General features: G+C 49.5%; 1 protein-coding gene and 1 long non-coding RNA gene across 12 annotated transcripts in view; one reads left to right on the top strand and one right to left on the bottom strand.

Moving 5' to 3' along the window:
• Window positions 1-7559, top strand: part of Fbxl20 (F-box and leucine-rich repeat protein 20) — a 61973-nt gene extending 54414 nt beyond the window's left edge. For 9 of the 10 annotated variants that reach the window (XM_087574121.1, XM_087574115.1, XM_087574122.1 and 6 more), the window contains one exon: window positions 766-7557. In XM_087574121.1, the coding sequence (XP_087430247.1) occupies window positions 766-873 (108 nt within the window). In that variant the 3' untranslated portion in view covers window positions 874-7557. 10 annotated transcript variants of the gene reach the window in all.
• Window positions 7560-13968: 6409 nt separating this feature from the next.
• LOC102548674 (uncharacterized) lies at window positions 13969-18685 on the bottom strand. 2 transcript variants are annotated; one of them, XR_015632062.1, is made up of 4 exons: window positions 18468-18685; window positions 17444-17503; window positions 14981-15112; window positions 13969-14471 (listed from the first exon to the last, which is right to left on the bottom strand). It is a non-coding gene; the product is annotated as an uncharacterized LOC102548674 (long non-coding RNA). The 2 variants fall into 2 exon arrangements; XR_015632063.1 differs by lacking the exon at window positions 14981-15112.
• Window positions 18686-20853: the final 2168 nt, after the last annotated feature.

Genomic DNA, 20853 nt, shown 5'->3' with positions numbered 1-20853 from the left:
TAAAAAAAAAAAAAGCTCTCCCATGCTAGAATTTGATTCTAAAGGGGGAAAAAAAAGTGACAAAAAAAAAAAATTGCCTGACAGGGTGTGGCACGCATCCTCATAATCAGGAGGCTGAGGAGAGGATCCTAGGTGAGGTACCAGTCTGGATGGTGGAGTGAGCTCACCATCCACACGAGGAGGCTGGAGGATGCAGCCGGCAGAGAGCTTGCCTAGTGTGTACAAGGAAGAGGAGGGGAGACTGGAGACTGCACAGCTCCACGCTTGCCGTGGGAGCAGCAGTGTGGCAACCACCTCCCACAACAGAAAAAGGGCTCCTGAGACCTCACGTCGACAGGACAGTCAGTCTTGGGCTAGCCAGAGCATCTTTGTTTACTGGTCTTTTGATTTTCCCTTTTACTCAGCTATTAAGGGTTGTCTAAAGAAGCTGAGGTCCTAAAGGTTCCTCACTTAACGAGGAACCCATGCCTTAAACCTCGTAAGTATTCGGATAAGACTAGAAATACGTTTTGATTGAATAAGTAATTGTTTTAAATTTGTCTAGCTTCTTGCAGCTATGAATTTCTAACTGGGAATCCCTTTGGGACAAGATGAGAAATTAATTTGTTTTCATTCCCTTTCCCTCTGTAGAACAGAGTATAACCGGGCCTCTACATCCTAGGAGTGCTTGGCGTCCCTGCTCTCCCTCCTCCAGCCCCACCCCTTGGTCTCTCTAAGAAGCAGCATTGCATTCTCTTTCTCATTAACGTTTCCGTCTTGTTTCAGACCCATTTACCCAATATTAAAGTCCACGCCTACTTCGCCCCTGTCACTCCACCGCCATCAGTAGGGGGCAGCAGACAGCGCTTCTGCAGATGCTGCATCATCCTATGACAGTGGAGGGGTCAGCCTTGGTGAACTGAGTATTTAATGACACTTCTAGACATACCGTGGAGTCTCTCCGGTGGAAGCAACCCCAGCGTTCTGGGCAAGGGTTACAAAGCACGGGCAGCGTCCAGATCCCCAGAGCCACACATGCACAGCACATGCGTCCTCACCCCCATCTGCTGTAGTGCTGTGGCCATGGCACTGAAGCTCACACTGCTGTAACAAGTGGACTGGTAAAACCTGACCATTCCAGGTGGACATGCCCAGGGGCAGTCGTAGGCCGTGGTGGAGGGAGGGGCATTCCAGCAGAGTCCAGGGTCACTGCTTCTGTGGTTTCTTTATTTTGTTAGGGGGTTTCTGTGGGGGGTTTGAAACAATAACTATGATCCTCCAGGGTGAGAGGTAGCATGGAGAACAATATATGACGTATCCAGGGACCAGAAAGAAAACTTCTGCCTCCTAGAAATGGTAGCCATCCGTTGGAGATGCCTACACAACTTCTGGGCTTCCGTGTTCCCATGCTGACATACTGAGCATGCTCACAAAGAAGGCTCATCCATTCATCTGGTGTTTTAGGATTTGACCCAGAGGTTTTTTTTAGCGGCTGCATTGAAATCACTGGGGTCCAAATACAATTACTTTTCTTACCTGCTCAGTTCGTCACTGTATGTCACTGTGCACCCGTCTTCCGTTCTCTTGCTCACTGCCACGCGCTCTCGTCCAGTCTGTCCTCCTCAGTATGCTGCCCACTCAATTGTTACCTGTTGCTGTTGTGTTTACAGTTTGCATTTTGGATGAATTAGTTGGGGTCACCAAACATTTTTAAAAGAAACATCAATAAATATTTTTTTAATCTAACTTTTACCATCAGGGGACCCTGCCTGAATCTTTGCCAGTCTGGAAAAAAAGTTTAACAAAAGCAGGAAAGTTATGATAAGAAATAGTCAGATTGTTTGGATGGAAAGAAACTTTACCTTTTGGTTTTTGTCGTACCCTGTGCTGTGTGCTCCCTTGCATGGTGTGCGCACTGTGCTGTCCGCTCCACCCCCTCCACCCCCACCCCACCCAACGCACCCCAGCACAAACTCGCTGAGCTTACTAAGACAAGAGAAGTGCATTAGTAGTGTGGAGTGGGTGACGAATCCCCATACCGAGCCTGGGAGCCCCCACTGCCCAAGCTCAAGCACAAATGACCAACCTCCTGTGCCAACAGGCATGTGGTGTGATCTCTGCCTGTGTCCCAAGTTACTTGAGTTACTTGCTTTGCAGCAGTGCTGCTGGGGTGGGGGCTGCTGTTGTTTTTTTGAGCCCTTCCCACAGTTACTCCCATCAGGGGTACATGAAGAGCCCTGTAACAGCTGGCTACCTGTGTGTTAACAGAAGACCTGAGCGTATCAGCTGTCTCTGCAGACTTCCTATGAAAGGTGATGTGAAGGCAGCCAGGTAGGAGCACTGGGGCAGCCAGAGAGCCTGGAGAGGGAGTAGGGACCCAGAGGCTATGCCAAGCCTGGGCATCTGACACCAGAGCTGAGGGAGCAGTGTTAGTACCTGTGGCTCAGAGTCAAGAAAAAGCCTCTTCAAAGAAAAACACAGAAAATGAGAGAAATTAAATGAGTTTCTAAGGCATATTTGTAAACCCCAATGGTAGAGGTCTTGCGTGATGCTTATTGGGGAACTGGAGGAAGGGACTTTGAGGACATGGTGTGCAAGCCTGTGATCCCGGCGCATTAGGGCTGTTCTGATGCGGTAGGAGCACATTCTGCCAGAAAACATAGGAATAAGTCTGATTTATTTCTCCATCAATGTAGAAAACAATCAGATGAAAGGTCCTCAAATTCTATACTACCAGATTTATTTATCACATTAAACTTATTTAAAATTTATTTTATTATGCTCTTTTGAAAGCTAAATTACTTGTGTTTCTATTCCTTTTCTTTTCTGTTCAAATGACCTTGCAAGAAATTTCTTTTTTCCTCTGAGATTCTCTTGTTACATTGCTCGCCCGACTGGTCTCAGGCACCTGGGCTCCAGTTACCTCCACTTTAACACCCCACGCCCTGTGTGGCCGGGACTTCGGTGGCCAGTGCTGCTTTACCTGACAGGGGTATTTGTGTGGCCCCTCCCCCAACAAAGTCTTACTCTGTAGCCCTGGCTGGCCTGGGATTTGTGGTTCTCTTTTGCCTTGGCCTCCTAAATGCTGGGATCATGAAGTTAGACTCGGTGCACACACACTCATCAACACACTTCCAGATGTGTTTAGATGTAGATCCCCTAGGACTTTCAGACAAAACCAAAAGAAACCGAGGGACTGTCAGCTGTAAACTATGTTGTTTGATTTTTTTTTTCCCCTAAGTGCCTAACAAGTTGACAGTAAGGCCTGAATACCAAGCAGGCAGTGGACACAGATTCGACTGCCCTAGTCTAGGTCATTCAGGTACTTCTTTTCCCATTAGAGTTTGAACGAGTCTCTTATTTACTAGTGTGTCAAAGGCCTTGAGAATGCCGTCTGTCTCCTCAGAGAGCCACACGAGGGAGGGTCCATTGGCTTTGTCCTGGTGACCCCAGCTGGTAAGGCCAGGAACACGTCAACCGGATGAGGTCTGCTGAGGCTGCATATGTCCTGCAGCAGGCTTCTCGTGCTTGGAGGAGTGTGGAGAAACACTGACCTCTGAACCCAAGTGCCAGCCCCCACACACAGAGTGCTCCTGAGAGCTCAGCAGGCTTCGGTTTGTGGTTAGGACTGCGGATGGAAACCAGGGCCTTCTCAAGCACTAAGCACATGCTGTACCACTGAGCTGTGTATCCTCTTCAGCCCTAGTAAAGCTTAACGTGGAAAATCCCTGTTTAGAGAGCCTACTGGGCTGCCACTGACTGGAAGGTGAAGTGCTTGCCAGGCAGTCCTGCCAGAGTCAAGCTTGCAGAGCCACACAGGAGCTTTGTGAGTCTACAGTTACAGCACTTCCTGTAGCCAGATGGGCGGTGGGGACAGAATAGCCCAGAAGCTTGAGGACCCTCCGTCCTGGAGCACGTAACACTGACAGAAGCAAAATAGACCCTGCCTTAACACGGTGCGGAAGGACAGAATGACTCCAGAAAGTTGACCTTTGACCTCCATACAAGGTGTGGTGTGTGCGTGTGCCTGCACTTTCATAATGAAATGTAACAAGGAAGGAAATGAGGTTTGTGTTTATATCTCAACACAAAAGATGCAGAGGCCGGAGGATTGCTGCAAGTGTCAGGCCAGATTGGAATACATAGCAAGGGACTGGTGGGGTGGGGAGAGCCTGTTGGTCCGTTTGTCTCATCTTATGCCCATTCCAGAACTTGCCTTTTACAGTGGGGGAGAGGGGTGAGGGGCAAAAAGCCCTAGAATGAGATGGGGCCTCCGGGCTCAGGTTTGAGAGGAAAAGGCTCTTGAGTCTGAGGTTAACCTCAGCTACACTGTGACTGTTTTCAGCCAAGCAAAAAGAACAAGGCACCCTCAGAGATGTTGTCCCAAGCCTCCAGATGGCCAGGAGGGGTTCCGTTGTGTCTGGAGAAAGTTGCTGAGTATGTAGACAACCTCAGCTGTAGGCCCCGCTCCCTATGTCCTGTGTGATATCCACACCCGGCTGCAGGTCTCTCCCGTTCTTCCAGCACCCGCCCTGCCCTCCGTCTAAAGCCCTCTGTCTGTCGCACTGTGGGACATCTCCAGTCTAGCATCTTCGGATTCCGTTCCCTGGTCACAGCAAGCTTTCACGGTCAGAACTGAATGCAGTACGGTCAGTGGAAGTAGCTTGGGGTATTTCTTACGGGGTGATCCGCGGTGTTTGGTTTTTTGGCTTTGAGTTGAATTTGAGGTATAACTGATGGCTCCCCCCCCCCCCCCGTGTTTGGAACGGAAATATTAAAACGCTTTGCTTACTGTTTCAGAAATGCGTTTTACTGCCCCTGCTTTTACCTTGATCGCTTTTCTGGGTGTGAAAGTATCCCTCAGATTATTTATGTAAATTTCTGGTGAGATTTCTATGTCTACTAGGTTGATTTAGCAGACACGTAAGTCAGAAATGGTGGTTCAAACATTTCCCAGGGAAAGTTGGTGAGTAACTGAGCACGCTTTATTAGGGTATTCTTAGCTGTTTAGAATGTTTGTTGTGGGCCCCTCATGTGTATTTGACATTTTCAGTTGTTTTTTAAAATATGTTTGAAGCATGCCTTGGCTTGGCATTGTCAGGACATAGAAGAGTTGTCACTGAAGAGGAGAGGGGCCCCCTGCCTGTCTGTGGGCAGCCTCATAGGTGACAGCATTGAGACATGGAAGTCCTCACAGATGGTGACTGATCTTGGGCTGTTGAGGTGGCTGGGCAGGTAAAGACTGTTTGCGGGCCAAGTCTGACAACCTGACTTGTTGACGGTGAAGGGGCAGAACTGACGTCTGGAAATTATTCTGCCTGGCTTGGAAGAGCCATGGTGTCTGTGTGTTCACATGTGTTTAATAAAAGATTAGTCAAAAAAGCAAGGCTTGCTGCTCCTAAGGCAGGCAGCTCCTCTAGTCTAGTGAGAGGGTGGACAAGCAAAGTGCTCTGCTGAGCCTTTCCTGAACCGTACAGGTGGGTTTCTCTGCAGACCAGAGGGTAACCCTAGCCTTCTCAGGGAAGAGCTAATGCTTGATTGGAGGGCTTGGAGCAGAAACCCTTATATGACCTAAGGACAAAAATGTCAGAAGGATGAGGCACAGTGGGAATCTTAAACCTCCTCAGCCTTATTTTTATCTTAGTCTGCATCAGAAGACACAGAAGGCAGTGTTAGCATAGGGTGTGCTTAGCCCTGCTGATTTGGGAATAAAATTTGCCTGTAAAAACAATATCCATATGACCTAACACCTTCATTCTCCAACAAAAAGAAAAAGGAAAAAATATATATATACACATACACATATATATGTATGTGTATGTACACACACACACACACACACACACACACACACCCTTTCACTTGAGTCTGAATGAATCTTGGGAGTTCAAAAAGTTCTGCCTACTATTTGAGAGGGAAAAGCTTCCGTTATACAAACCACCAGTGGTACATTGGAGAACCTACAGTTCTTTGGTCTCTGCCACATGAGTGTTTGGTCTAAGGCTTTGGAGTCAAGCTTACAGCAGCGTCAGGACTTCTCAGCCAGAGTGACTTATAGAACAAGAACCATGAGCAAGCAGAAACCTAGTGATGCCCACCATCTTCCCACTGTATCTTCCAGGCAAGGTTCATGGGAGGATGCTTTGCCTCAGGAAGAGGGTCTGTCCTGAGCTCCTAGGACTGTTCCCTTCCCATGTGACACATTTACTGTTTTTTGGTTTTGTTTTGTTTTTTCCCCCACGGCATCAAGTTTAAGTCCTTTCGGTGGCAAGAAGGGCTTCCTTGCTTCTGGGGACAGCATTAGTACCAGGAAAGGAGAGTGGACAGTGGACCACAGTCTTCCCCCTAGGAAGAGGCCAGGAACCAGATCTGAGATCTTTTGAAGTTACATCCTTCTACTCCATTTATGGTGTTAGCTCCGATCTGTCCCATATTGCTGCATACCTGTGTTTCTTCCTGTAGCCTAACATTTCTCTCAGCTCCCCAAAACATCCAGCCACCCGTTTGTAGCACTGGAAAAGGGGGACCTGTGAAGTCTTGAAAATGAGTGATGTAGCTCATTAGTTCGCTCGCTCCTCTCCCCAGAGACGCGCGCTCCTGCTCACTCCGTGCTGCGGGTGCTGCGGCGGGCATGAGCAAGCCGAGCCTTGCTGCCGAGGTCTGGGTTTACATAGGAAGGCTTGCTCCTTGTGAGGATCATTTCTGACGACTGTTAATCTCTAACAAGTACAAGTAGTGAGCCTGATTCCTGTGACGCCCTCCCTGCTGCACTCAGATGTGACATACTAACACCTAGACCTTGTTGGCGTGGCCCAGAATCTTTAGGCCAGTTCTTCCTCCCTGGTGTGACCCCAAAACTGACCCCACCAGAGATCACCACCCGAAAGGGTATCTGGAAGAGGCTTGAGCTCACGTTCTTCTGGCCACCTCCTTTTTCCTCCCAGAAACTGTTTCCCGTTTACCATTTCCTGGTGGTTCTGTTCACCCCTGCCCACCTTCCGGTGACCCTGAGGGCACAGACCTGAGCGACCTGTGTGGCCTGTGCGAGCTCAGAGCACTGTGAGGACCGCCCCTTCCTGTCAGGCTGCTCAGGGACAGATGGATTGGTACCTGGTGCTGTCTGCAGAACTCGGTCTTCAGCCCTGCACCCCCACTCCGCTGACTCCGAGGGGTAGCAGGGCAGTCCTGGTGTGATCCCTGTGCCCCGGCTGCTGGGCCTGACCTGGACTTTGCTGTATGGGGGCTGCTGCTTGCTTGTTTTCTCACCAGGCCTGCGCCAACACTTGGCCACTCCCCAGGCCTCGAACTGTTCCCCAGTGGGGACTTAACACCACGTTCCATTAGCTAAGTGACTGTATGTACACCTCCTACTTCCAGCATCCGAGGATGTGGGGGTGAGGAGGAATGTTTAAATAAAATCCAAGGAGGCAGTAGACGATTCTTTTTGCTTTAAAAAATCTTTGGACTAAAGCTATGTTTTATATATAAATATATAAAGTAAATTGTTATGTAACTATTATTGTTTCCTGTATGTTCTAATTTTGTTTTATGATGTAATTAAAGGAAGTGCGCTACGGAGACTTTTCATTTCCCTGTGGAAGCAGCCTGGCTGAGCTCTAATCCTGCATCCAGGTCCTAGAACTGCAAAGGCTCTTGGGGCTGAATGAACTCTTGGGGGGACATCAATACCTTTTAAGTACTGTTTGCTCTCTATTAAATCTCATTAATTCACTGGCCTAAGCCAATACTTTCCTAATAACTATTACTTAGTGCCCCAGCTCCATGAGACTTCAGAAACAAAGGCCATGGTATAAATCAGAACTGCCTTAACTAGGTTCACCCAGAGGGCTGGAGAGAGTCCAGCAGTTAAGAGCACTTGAACCCTTGCAGAGGACCAGGGGTCGATTCACAGCAGCCACACGGACCTCCATGGCCACCATGTGCGTACGTTGGATGGTTAGGAGCCACATGGATGCTGGAAGCTGAGGGTCTGCAAGTGCTCACAGCCTCTGAGCCGTCTCTCCAGCCCCACCTACCTGCCCACCGCCCTTGACACAGTGCCACTGGGTAGTATTGACGCCTGGAACTGTGGTGAAGGCCAGGCCGGCAGTGATAGGATACTTGATTCCGAACTGCTTGGGTCCTGCCCCAGCACTGTCCCTGCAGAAGAATCCCTCCGCCTGAGTCCTTAACTCACCTTCCCCTTGTCAAGGAAGGGTGAGTTCAGAGGGAGCAAGTGTGGAGAGATGGAGCCCACGCAGGAGTCAGAATGTCAGGATCGGATTGGTGGCAGGCTCCGCCGTGTGGCTACAGACACTGCCTTCACTAGCAGTGTCTAGTGCAGGTCTGGGATAATAGTGGCTCACAGCTAACACCACGGCATTCGCTGCTCCGAGTGGCTTCATTCTAAGATCCCAGTATCCGTCCTAGCGTAAAGGTCTAAGGGACACAGAAGTAAGTACACAGGTTCTTGTCACCTTGGTAAGGATGAGTGAGAGTCAGATTTGCTCGTGGCTTTAGGCACAGTGATGCATTCGTTCTTTGGTGAGGCTCTTGGGATCCTGAAGCTACACAGAAAAGCCCTGTCTCAAAAATCCAAGAGGGAGGGGGCTGCTGGAGGAGTGACCCCATGGCTAAGAGCCCTTGCTGCTCCTGCAGAGGACCTGGCTTCAGTTCCAGCAGACCTGATGCCTCCTCAAGGCCTGTGCTCACACAGGATAGACAAATTTAATCTTTAAGAAGCAAAACGGGGTTGGGGATTTAGCTCAGTGGCAAGCGCAAGGCCCTGGGTTCGGTCCCCAGCTCCGAAAAAAAGAAGCAAAACAGGTTCGAGTGAAGGCAGGAGGATCAGGAGTTCAGGGTCTTCTTTGGCTATGTGACTAATTTGAGGTGAGCCTGGGCAACATGACACCCTGTTTCAGACCGAAAATGGGGGACACTGAAAAGGCAAAGCACTTGCCTAGCACATGAATGGCCCTTGATTCGAGAGACAGCACCATTTTTTTAAAAATTAAAATTCTTGCTACCTACAGTATCAAGAAAAAGGCCTGTGAAATCATAAGTTCCATTTGACATTCCCATCCCCCACCCCCACACACAGACTTTTAAAGGCAGTTTCTTGTTATGTATCCCAGACGAGTCTCAGAAATGACATCCTTGTGACTCAGTCTGCTGACTGCTGGGATTACAGGTGTGTGACATCTATTCTTTATGCTGTATAAATTGCAGATGAGGTCTGAATTAGTCATCTGTGGGTCATACAGTCCCTGAGAGCCCGCAGAGGTGTCTGCCTGGCTTACCCAATAACTCTGTCATTGCTAATTTTCCGAAGGAGACAGTGCCCGGGTTTTTAAATAGGCAAGCTTCTCTTCCCTTCTGTCAATCCAGCCAGGGTTTACTTGTCTTCCCACCCACTTCCTCTTCCCAGAGCCCGTCAGGTTTAAGATTCAAGAAGGGAGTGGGTCTGGGCAAAGAGACTGTCATAATGAAATCCATCATCTGGGGCCCTAAAACAGAATGCTTTGGCGGGTCATTGGTGGGATTTCTGAGAGGATGAAGGTCCCTGCTGCCAGCCCTGCCAACCTGAGTCCCAACTCATACGTTTGTCCTCTGACCTCCATACACGTCAGCATGTGTGCACCCCACCCACTAAATGTCATTTAAAAATTTTTTTAGTTGAAAGACGCAGGCGGAGCGTACAGTTCAGTGAGTGGTAGAGCATCTCCAAGGCTATGTTCAGTCTACAGAGCCGCAAAGAAAACGTCACATGAATAGGCTTAATGTGGGGAAAGATTGCTCAAGGCTTGACAGCGCTTACCAACTTGTCTCATTAAAGGCTGATGTTGCTGGCATGTCATTGGTTGCATGTGCAACTGCGTCTGATCCCCAGCCTGCTTATGTCTCAGTTCTGGGGACAGCTGTGTAAGTCCTCAGGTCTGCAGAGCTAGCTTTAAGTTCACCCAAGAGATCCGAATTCGAGTTATAGCTGGTCTTCGCTACTTTGAGGGTTCTTTTTCCCACCCTTTATTCCCCCAGTTTCAACTCCTACTACTAGAGAAAGAAGGATGGGGAGGAAAGAGATCTTTGAATCTTAATTTTTCTTCTTTGCTCCTTGGTAAGTTCCCTCCCACCCCCACCATTTCACCCCCATCACTCCATAGGAGGAAAGGGATAGATGAGAGAGAAAGATTCTGTTTCTTCTTTAAACACTGTTAACGACCAACGAACCCCCAACCCCACTTTATCGGGGTTCTAGCATTTATAGAATGTCAAACATCACACCATTGCAGAAACTATCCACACCCAGCAAAACCACGCCTCTGCCAGAGCACAGAGCAAATCATAGCCCAGGCCTGGGGTTGCCCCACATATCGGTTGCCCCACGAACCACCAACCCCACTTTATCGGGGTTCTAGCATTTATAGAATGTCAAACATCACACCATTGCAGAAACTATCCACACCCAGCAAAACCACGCCTCTGCCAGAGCACAGAGCAAATCATAGCCCAGGCCTGGGGTTAAACCATATTCTTAGTCCATGTTAAACCATTTTCTCATAATACTTCTGTGGGGTTTTTATTTATTTATCTTATGTGTTTTGCATTTCTATGTGAGAGTATCATCAACTGTCAGTTGTTAACTGCCCTGTGAGTACTGGGAATTGAACCCAGAGCAATCAGTGCCCACAGCTGCTAAGCCATCTCTTCAGCCCCATTTCGATGTCTTTTTTTTTAAAATATATATAAAGAAACTAAAGTTCCAGAATTCTCACTTTTTAAAGATTTATTTATTTAGCTATGTAAGTGTTCTCTTTGCATGTACACCTGTGGCCAGCAGAGGGCGTCAGATCCCATTACAGATGGTTGTGAGCCACCATGTGGTTGCTGGGAATTGAACTCAGGACCTCTGAAAGAGCAGTCAGTGCTCTTAACCGCTGAGCCATCTCCCCTATATTGAGTAGTCTTTTGGAGGCTGTAGTATATGCTTTTTGCTCAAACCAGTTGGGCAGAAAGAAGTGGAAATTCAGCCTGAACGATTTTGCCCCAGGCACATCCCTTTCCCTGTTAGGAGTTCTTTTTGTTTTTGTTTTTAAGGTTTATTTATTTCATGTATATGAGTGCACTGTTGCTGTCTTCAGACATACCAGCAGAGGGCGTCAGGTCCCATTACAGATGGTTGTGAGCCACCATGTGGGTGCTGGGAATTGAACTCAGCCAATGGTCTTCTCCAGCCCCATCCCTATTGAGAGTTTAAAGAGGGTTTCTAAAGCCAATAAAACTTGAACGGCACATCATGTCTGTAAAGTTTGTAAAGTGACTCTTTGGACAGGAGAGATGCTCAGCAATTACGAAGTGGCTTCTGGCAGAAGATACAGGTTTGGTTCCCAGCACTCACATGGTGTCACCGACTGTCAGGAATTGATCCCATGGGACATGACAGCTAGTCTCCCTGGGCACCAGGCATGTATGTGGAGTGCAGGTAAACATACAGGCAAAACACTCTTTTAGGGCTGGAGAGATGGCTCAATGGTTAAGCACACTGACTGCTCTTCCAGAGGTCCTGAGTTCAAATCCCAGCAACCACATGGTGGCTCACAACCATCTGTAAAGAGATCCGATGCCCTCTTCTGGTGTATCTGAAGACAGCTACAGTGTATAAATCTTAAAAAAAAAAAAAAAAAAAAAATAGGGGCTGGGGATTTAGCTCAGTGGTAGAGCGCTTACCTAGGAAGCGCAAGGCCCTGGGTTCGGTCCCCAGCTCCGAAAAAAAAAAGAACCAAAAAAAAAAAAACTCTTTTAAATCTTTAAAGGTTACATTTTATAGGTTTGTTTTTTTGTTTTGTTTTGTTTTGTTTTGTTTTGAGGAAGTTTTGCTATGTAGCCCTAGCTGCCCTGGAACTCACTATGTAGACCAGGCTGGCCCAGAATTCATAGAGATTCTCCTGCCTCTGCCTCCCGAGTGCTTGGGATTAAAGGTTTACACCGCCACACCTAGCTTAAAAAAAATTAATCTTGGGCTGGAGAGATGGCTCAGCGGTTAAGAGCACCCGACTGCTCTTCCAGAGGTCCTGAGTTCAATTTCCAGCAACCACATGGTGGCTCACAACCATCTGTAAAGATATCTGATGCCCTCTTCTGGTGTATCTGAAGACAGCTACAGTGTACTTATATATAATAAATAAATAAATCTTTTAAAAAAATTAATCTTTAATTTAGAACATTTTACAAGGAAGGAGTAAGTAAAATAAACATCTTATTTAGTTTAGTTAATGCAGTGTTGAGTAACCAGTTCTACTCCCTCAAATCTCAGTCAGTGCTGCCAGGGGTTCATCGTCTCTATAGCTAGGACAGCTCAGAGGGAGTGGCAGAGGAGACCGGAGCCTGGAATTCAGCAGTTGCTCCTGCACAGAAAGCAAAAGGAAACTAGAGACTGTCTCCTCTGGGATTAAAGCACAAGATCCTCTGACTGAACCGGGAACCTGGGGTCAGCTGGGCACTGTAACAGGGTTCCCGGGCACATGGCGAAGCAGGCTGTCGTGAGTTTTGGATTTAGGTCAGAATCCAGTACTAGCTCCTGAATTCCACACTAAAAACAGCATGGCAGCACCCACACTACCTGTGGTAGACCCTGATGCCCTCCACACCCCCAACCAGGTGTTTTTGCAGACTCACTTCGGAGCCAGGCTGGTCAGAGCCTCCCTACTGCACACTCAGTCATGAGCTTTGGAAAGGCCTCCCTTCCCCTGGGTCATCCAGCGGGCTAGACAGCCCTGTCAACAGCCCTGTCACCTCTCTAGGCCAGCCACTCCTCTCCCTCTAAAAGCTACGTGTGTGCTGGATTCAGCACAGCCAGAGGGTCGTCTCTCTTTACCACCACTTTTCTTCACAAAGTGAGAGTCATCTTTCGGGTTCAGGAAGAGCAAAGAGATGCGCAGGGGGACGCGTCTGTCTTTGGAGCCAAATGGAGGCCAAGAGAGAGGAGCCTGGGCCTGGGCCAGGCAGGGAGGGCTCAGGTAGCTCCAGCTGCCTTCTACCTGCTCCCTCAGAACACAGACGCCCCTAGGGCCATAGTCTAAAGGGCAGTGGATCCCAGTGGCAGGGAGGGCTCAACACACTCATGAGGCCCAGGGTTTGAGCCTCAACACCAAAACCAAAAAGGATTCTGCAATTGCTCTTTTCTTCTTTAGGTTTTGAGATGTATGTCTGAGTGCTCTATCTGCGTGTTCACCTGCAGGCCACCAGAGGGCATCAGATGCCATTACAGATGGTCGTGAGCCACCATGTGGTTGCTGGGAATTGAACTAAGAGCAGTCAGTGCCCTTAACCACTGAGCCATCTCTCCAGCCACCAAGAAAGCTTTTTATACTACAATCCCAGGACTAGGGGGAAGGAGGCAGGAGGATCAGGAGTTCAAAGCCATCCTTGCCTATACAGTGAGTTCAAGGTCAGCCCAGGCTACATGAGACTCTGTTGGGGAGGCAGGAGCATGACTCAAGTGACCATTAAGGTACTTTCAGGCTCAAACATTTTATGAAACACCTGTTAGCCTAGATGGCCACTCCATGGGAAGGAGTCCATGGCTGGCAGTGCCCAGCTCCTGGCTCTAAGAACATTGAAGAGGTGGGTCCCATCAGCAGTCCCACACATCTAGATAAGATCCTGGTGGGTGAGCCTCAACAGATCAGTTCCTACAGAGTCAGAAAGGACCAAGGTGGGGGAAGGAGTCTGGACACGAGGCTAGGAGGCAGGAGACCCATTCCCTTAGCATACAGACAGCCCTAACCTGCCCAGACATGGAAGTGAAATGTAGACCCAAAGCCAAGGTCCAACACTTCTAGCTGTATGTCCTTGAGAGAGCTAATTAACATTTCTGGACCCTGTATGCAAGGTATAATGTTTCATATATATATATATATATATATATACATATATATATATATATATATATATATATATATATATATAAAATCAAGCCAGGAGAAAGCCATACACAGTAGCGCCAAGTAGCTCTTCAGTAAAGGTTAGTTGAAGGACACACAGCAAGCCAAGAGAGAAAGGTTCTCTTCGTGAGTGAGTGCCCACCCTTTGTTACTTATAGTTCTGGTCCCTGCCAGATGCCAGCCCCACCAGTAAAGTTGGCCAGCTTCCCATGGTAGCTGGAGAACCAGCCACGCAGACAGGGCTTCATCTCTGAGAGGCTGTCTCTGGGGTTCGGGTCCTGAAGCATGAAGACCACCGAGGTAGTCCAGGGATTCACGGTGACGGAAAGGAGACACAAGCCTGAGAGTCACGCTGCATCCTTTCAGGACCATGGCTTTTGGTATTGACTGTGGCTGTACCATATTTGGCCACCAGGGGGCAGAGCATCCGTTCTGGAGACTGAGAAGAAGCCTTGAAGCTTTAAGATAGGTTTTCCGGGAAATTGGAAAAGGAAGACTCAATTCAGCTGGACGACACCCCAAGGATTCAAGTGAATCTCTGAAGAGCTGGGCCTGTGAAGGGGATCAGATTCTCAGGGAGTAGTGTGGACAGCCCGGTTGCAAGGCGCCCCTGAACCCCTGTCTGGCTTCAGAGCACACTGTCCCTAGCCTCCCTATGCCAGCCTCCGTTCTGACACCCAAGGGGCTAACACAGATACACTCTACCTCCCTTGTCTGGGGACAGAAGCTTGCAAGTCAGAGAAGGAGGGCTGAGAGGCAGGTGAGGCCCCGAAATAGGATATGGCTGCAGAAGTAGGGGTGGGCCAGATAGCAGGGAAAGCCTGAACTTTTCTGTATGGGGTCCACTGGCAGCTACAGCCTTCAGGTCCTCAGTGTCAGGCAGGGATCCTGTTCTGCTCTTGCAGTGAGGACACACCCTAAGGAGACCGAGTGCCTTCACAAGCTGTCTGATATTTGCCTCTCCGGCAGGGCCTGTTTCCCAAACGTCTCCAGGTCCGTCAACTCCTGTGCGCTCTAAGAAAGTGCTATCGTCCTTATGGGCCCCCGCTTGGCTTGCTCACCTCTCCTTAGAGGCCTCTACTAAATGGGTACTGAAAGGACGAACCCTGGACCGGCCATCCCACGGTGGTAGACTGAGAGTCTGCACTGAGGCAGGGCTAGAGCCCACACAGCCAGCCAAGCAGAGTGACAACCTGCATGGAGAAAGAGTGGCCCAGTAGTGCCTGTACCCTGAATGCCTTCATAAGGCCGCAGCGGAACGCTGGTGTTCAAGTGGACAGTCCTTGCCATGGGATTGGTGTGTCAGCCTGGTGGGACCTCTTCTCCACCTTTCTCCCAAGGTGTGAACTTAAGGCAGAGGGAAGAGCATGTGGAGGAATTCTTCTGAAGCCTTGCCGTTACCTGCCATTTTCGTTGTTGTTGTTCACAGTCCCTTTCCTCTTCCCTCAACCCCGCTGTGGAGTAGGCCAAGGCCAGGGCCTCCTGCACCTTAGCCAAGCACTCACTGACCTACATCCCAAGCCGTTGGCGGTTTCTTGCTATTGCAGGGGTTCTGCTGTTGGTTTTGGTTTTCGGGACAGGGTCTCTGTGTAGCCCTGGCTGTCCTAAAATTCACTCTGTAGACCAGGCTGGCCTAGAACTCAGAGATCTGCCTGCCTCTGCCTCCTGAGTGCTGGGATTAGAGGTGTGCGCCACCACTGCCTGATTTTTTTTTTTAATTTTTTTTTCCTTTTCTTTTTTTCGGAGCTGGGGACTGAACCCAGGGCCTTGTGCTCACTAGGCAAGTGCTCTACCGCTGAGCTAAATCCCCAACCCCCGATTTTTTTTTTTTTTTTTACTGACTCGTTTCTTTTTCTTTTATGTATGTGAGTATTTTGCCTGCATATGTGTATGGATATCACGTGAATGCCTGGGTTTCTGAAGAAGTCAAAAGAGCGCCTCGGAACCTCTGGAACTAGATTCCAGGTGGTTATGGGCTGCCGTGTGGATGCTGGTAACACCACCTACTTCCTCTGCAAGAGCTACCAGTGCTCTTAACCACTGAGCCATCCCTCCATCCCCGAGCCCTTAGCTTTTTGAGGCACTTCTCACTGTGTAACCCAATGGACTCAGCCTTCCTTATGCTAGGATTATAGCTGTGAACCACTACATCTGGCTTCAGGGATTTGGGGAAAGAGGATTTTGAGACAAGATTCCACTCTAGACTGACCTCAAGCTGCTGCTGATTTTTCTACTTCAGTCTCCAAGTGCTTGTGTTTACAGGTGTGCACCAGCATTCCAAGTCTCCAGTGTGTGTGTGTGTGTGTGTGTGTGTGTGTGTGTGTGTGTGTGTTTCTGTACAAGTGTGAGTGTGTGCGCATGTGTGTAGAGGTTAAAAGTCAACCCCAAGCCCCAAGGTCCCACTCCACCTTAGCTGTATTTTCATTTTTTTTTTGCTTGTAATTTTTTTGTTCTTGTTTTTTGTTTGTTTTGTTTTGTTTCGTTTTTTGTGATGGGGTTTCTCTGTGTATCCCTAGTTGCCTGGAACTCTGTAGACCAGGCTGGCCTCAGAGATCTGCCTGCCTCTGCTTCCCGAATGCTGGGATTAGAGGTCAGCACCACCATGCCCAGCAATTTTTTTTTTAAACAGAGTCAGCCAAGCATAACAAAAAAGACAACCTCCCCAGCTCTGAGATTACAAGTACAGACCACCACAACTGCTGTGTGTGTGTGTGTGTGTGTGTGTGTGTGTGTGTGTTCACATGTCTGTGGGCACACACTTGTGCTTGTAGAGGTCAGAGGTTGGCTGCAAGACTGATGCCAGCTTGGGCTTCACAGTGAGTGCCATTTCAGCCAGGGCTATGAACAAGATCCATCTCAAAACAAGCAAACAATGTGAGTTTGTGGTCCTTGATTACTGACGTCCTTATATTTTGAGGCAGTGTTTCTCACTAGAACCCAGAGCTCCCCATGCCCACTAGTGTTTACCTGGGTGCTGGAGATCCAAATTCCTAGCCCCGTGATTCCTCAGCAATCATCCACTAAGTCAGGGTTTCTCTGTGTATCCCTGGCTATCCTGGTAGCCCTGGTCACTCTGTAGACCAGGCTGGCCTTGAACTCAGAGATCCACCTGCCTCTGCCTCCTGAGTGCTGGGATTAATGGTGTGCACATCACTGTGGCCGCCGCCACCCAGCCAAACTAAGTGTCTTTAAGTTTTTATTTTCAGTTGTGTGTATATGTGCAGGTGAGCTCCGGTACCTAAGAAAGCCAAGAGTAGTGGATCCCTTAGAGCCAGAGTCACAAGTGACTGGGAGCCACCCAACAAGGGTACTGGGAACAAAAATCGGGCCTTCTGCAGGAAGCACTCTCGACCACTGGGCCATCACTCCAGTCCTCTAGATCTGCTGACTTTTTAAGCTAACTCCCTCCTTGTTTCATAACTCATCCACTGCTTTAATATTTAAGGGGTCCATCCCTGGTCCATCCCACCAAAACACTGTCTAGCAGATGAGCATTCTCTCCTCACCATGCTCCTCCAGCTTACCGGCTTTTCCTTCCATGCTGGTCGCTCTTTGGCCCCGACTTCTCCTGCCTTCAGGCTCACCTGCAGGAATAGGGAAGTCCCTGTGCAATGGCACCATGGGTAAATGAAGAGGGTAGCATTTGCTTTCTGTCCCTCTCACGGACAGTGGCACATCTGCAGGTATCTGGTGACAGGCAAGGGGCCAGGGCTCAGCCCTTGATGTCCACAAAGATTTGCAAGCCAGGAGACAGGAAGGGCCCTCCTCACAGACATCTGGGATACGATCTCACACTGGCACCTTTGCCCATTCAGTCAATGCAGGGTGGCCCTGAGACTAGACCCTGAGGGTGACCCATGCCAGGGCACTTGGAAAATTCTCTCCACATCTGCAGGACTAACCTTCCTGCTTACGCCTCACATCGACCCTGCCACCAATATTGAGACTTAGAGTCCCCATATCCATGTTCAGATGTGAGCTGTGACCCTGGGGATATAACCTGAATGCCCCTGAGTGTCCTCTGTCAAATGAAGGTGTTGTCACCTGTGACGGCTGGCATATGCTCGTCCCAGGGAGTGGCACTGTTAGAAGGTGTGGCCTCGTTGGAGGACGTGTGTCACTGTGGGGTGGGCTTGGAGACCCTCCTCCCAGCTGCGTGAGAATGCCGAGTCTGTTCCTGGCTTCCTTCAGATGAAGATGTAGACCTCTCAGCTCCTCCTGCACCGTGCCTGCCTGGATGCTGCCACGCTCCTGCCTTGATGATGAGGGACTGAACCTCTGAACCTGTGAGTCAGCCCTGATTAAATGTCATTTTTTTTTTTTCCGGAGCTGGGGACCGAACCCAGGGCCTTGCGCTTCCTAGGTAAGCGCTCTACCACTGAGCTAAATCCCCAGCCCCTAAATGTCATTTTTTAAGACTTGCCTTGGTCATGGTGTCTGTTCACGGCAGTAAAACTCTAAGACACTGCCCTCCCACAATAGTGTCCTGCCTCTTCCTCTGCGCCATGCTCCGCGCTCGTCCCTGCAACCAGTCTTGTGATTGCTCACCTGGCTTAACAGAGAGTGACCTCCTGAGGACAGAGCTCACTTTCTCTCTCAAGCCAGTCCCTCAATCAGAACAAGGCGTGTGACACAGGATGGCCACTCAAGGGGTCATCTGTTGAGCAAAATCTCATGCATGAGAAAAACTCCGTGACAGCACATTTCCAGATCTCAGCTCTGCCCCCGACCGACTCTGTGTCCTTGAGAAAATCCTCTATGATTCTGGGTCCTTTCCTTGTTGCCACCCGCCCACCCGTTTCTGAGCTGCAGCAAGGGTCACATGAAGTAACGGACTCCAGAGAGTTCTACTTCACGGTGACATCACAGTGGTGACATTGGCTTCCTGCCCAGAGGAACAGTCATACTTAGTCCTTGCCACAGGGAGGGGCGGGGGGTGCTTCCTACAGCAGCTGAGGCCATAGAGGAGCATCACCTCACAGAACTAACCTGGGAGAGATTAATTGATCCTGAGTCACAGTGACATGTCCCTGAGCCCACCCTGAGCCTCTTTCCAACGTTTAAGTCTCCTCCCCTGCCCCAGTGCAGCTTCTCCTGGTTCAGGAAGGTGGGGGTCTCCAGCTGCTTCATGGCAAGCTAGGTGGCCACACAGAAGCGCATAGTAGGAGCACTGGGCAGGGAGACTACATTAGAATCTATGGACAGCTCCTCCTGCTTCATACAGGGCAGAGGCTTGGAGACATGGACCTTCCCCCCCATCCCCTAAGGGTCTCTCTCTCTCTCTCTCTCTCTCTCTCTCTCTCTCCCTCTCTCTCTCTCCCTCTCTCTCTCTCCCTCTCTCTCCCTCTCCTTCCCCAAGGAATCTGCAGCACCCCATGAGTCATCAGGTCCAGAGAACCCTCCCTCCAGCTCCACTGGCCTCCAGCTCCCCTGTTAACATGTGGCTGCTTCATTCAACCACAGCCTTTATTCCCTGGTTTTCTGACTTCCTAGGGCCTTTTTAACATCCGGCCATGCCCAACAATAACCCAGGAGAGTGGGAGGTCAGGGTGTTTTGAGATGTCCCAGAGCCTAATAAATTCTAAGAACTGAGGATTAGTTTCCAAAAAAGCCCAAGAACCGGAAGCCTGTTCCTGTGGCTTGCAAACAGGGCCTTGCAGACCCAGCCTTACTTGAGCAGGCTGCCGAGGGTGCCGTGCACCACTTCCCCAGACAGGTTTTCTACCAAAACATCATCTCTGAAAGGGAGCTCAGCACAGGGTTGGGCTGGACCACACTGTTCTGCCTTCTAGCCTTTATATACTAGCAAACCCACAAGAGGGGGAAGCATGGCCTCTTGTTGGCTGGATACTCAGGACTCTTGGAGACTGAGGACCCACAGGGACTCCTACAACCCTAGATGGTCACCCCAAGGAGTGAGGGATATGTATTTAGCCCCAAATCCACGTCATACAGAAATCTGAACCCCCACATGACCCCACAGGACGGGCCTCTTCACTTAAGAGACAGAACAAGTAGAATCACATGAACCCCCAAAGGACCTTTGCCCCTCAGTGTCCCTTCTCTCTATGGGACCACACACACAGTCCATGTGCTGGCAGGACACTTGTCCTTTCGCTGAGGGTACCTAACTGACTAGGGACTCGTATTTACGGAGCACAGCCCAGGGAGTGGCACTCAGTGGGGGAACTTTCTCAGGGTGGTCTCTTTGCCTCTGTCCTCCCCTGCCTTAGGGCATGGAGGCCCTGAGGTTTTGGACAAACAACCTGTGTGGGGCAGTGTCCTTATATACAGACAGCCTTGGCCTGCCTCCCACCTCTCTCTTCACCTCTAATCATGTAGCCTGTCGTGCACGACCCCAGCCACTAAATCTTACCACAGGAAGCAAAAATGCAATCTTCTCTGGCCTAGTGTTCTCCATCTCTGGGTACCTGGACCCTGGTAGAGCCCAGCTTTCTTCTTCTATGAGGCTGAAAAAAAGGGGACAGCCGGGGCTAGAGAGATGGCTCAATGGTTAGGAGCACTGACTGCTCTTCCTAGAAGTCATGAGTTCAATTCCCAGCAACCACATGGTGGCTCCCAACCATCTGTAATGGGATCTGATGGCCTCTTCTGATGTGTCTGAAGACAGTGTACTCACATACATTAAATAATTTAAAAGGGGGGGGGAGAACAGCCATGAGAGTATGCATATCTCCACCAGAGAGGAGACACACACAGGCACGCACACACACTCATACACAAGTCAGCCAAATCTGACTCCAGCAGGAACTCACCCTGAGTCTCTAAGGGCAGAGCCAGTGGTTACAGGACACACAGAAAGGGGTGGTGTCCCTCCAGAACTTTGTCCTTACCTGGGTAGCTGAGAGATGGGCATCCTGGAGAGCCTCGAAATGGTTCAGGAGGCTGAAGAAGAGCAAAAGCTGGCGCCTTG

This window comes from Rattus norvegicus, chromosome 10 (assembly GCF_021556685.1).
Source record: "Rattus norvegicus strain SHRSP/BbbUtx chromosome 10, alternate assembly SHRSP_T2T, whole genome shotgun sequence".
NCBI classification, from domain to species: Eukaryota; Metazoa; Chordata; class Mammalia; order Rodentia; family Muridae; genus Rattus; species Rattus norvegicus.
This window is presented reverse-complemented; position numbering and strand designations above follow the sequence as displayed.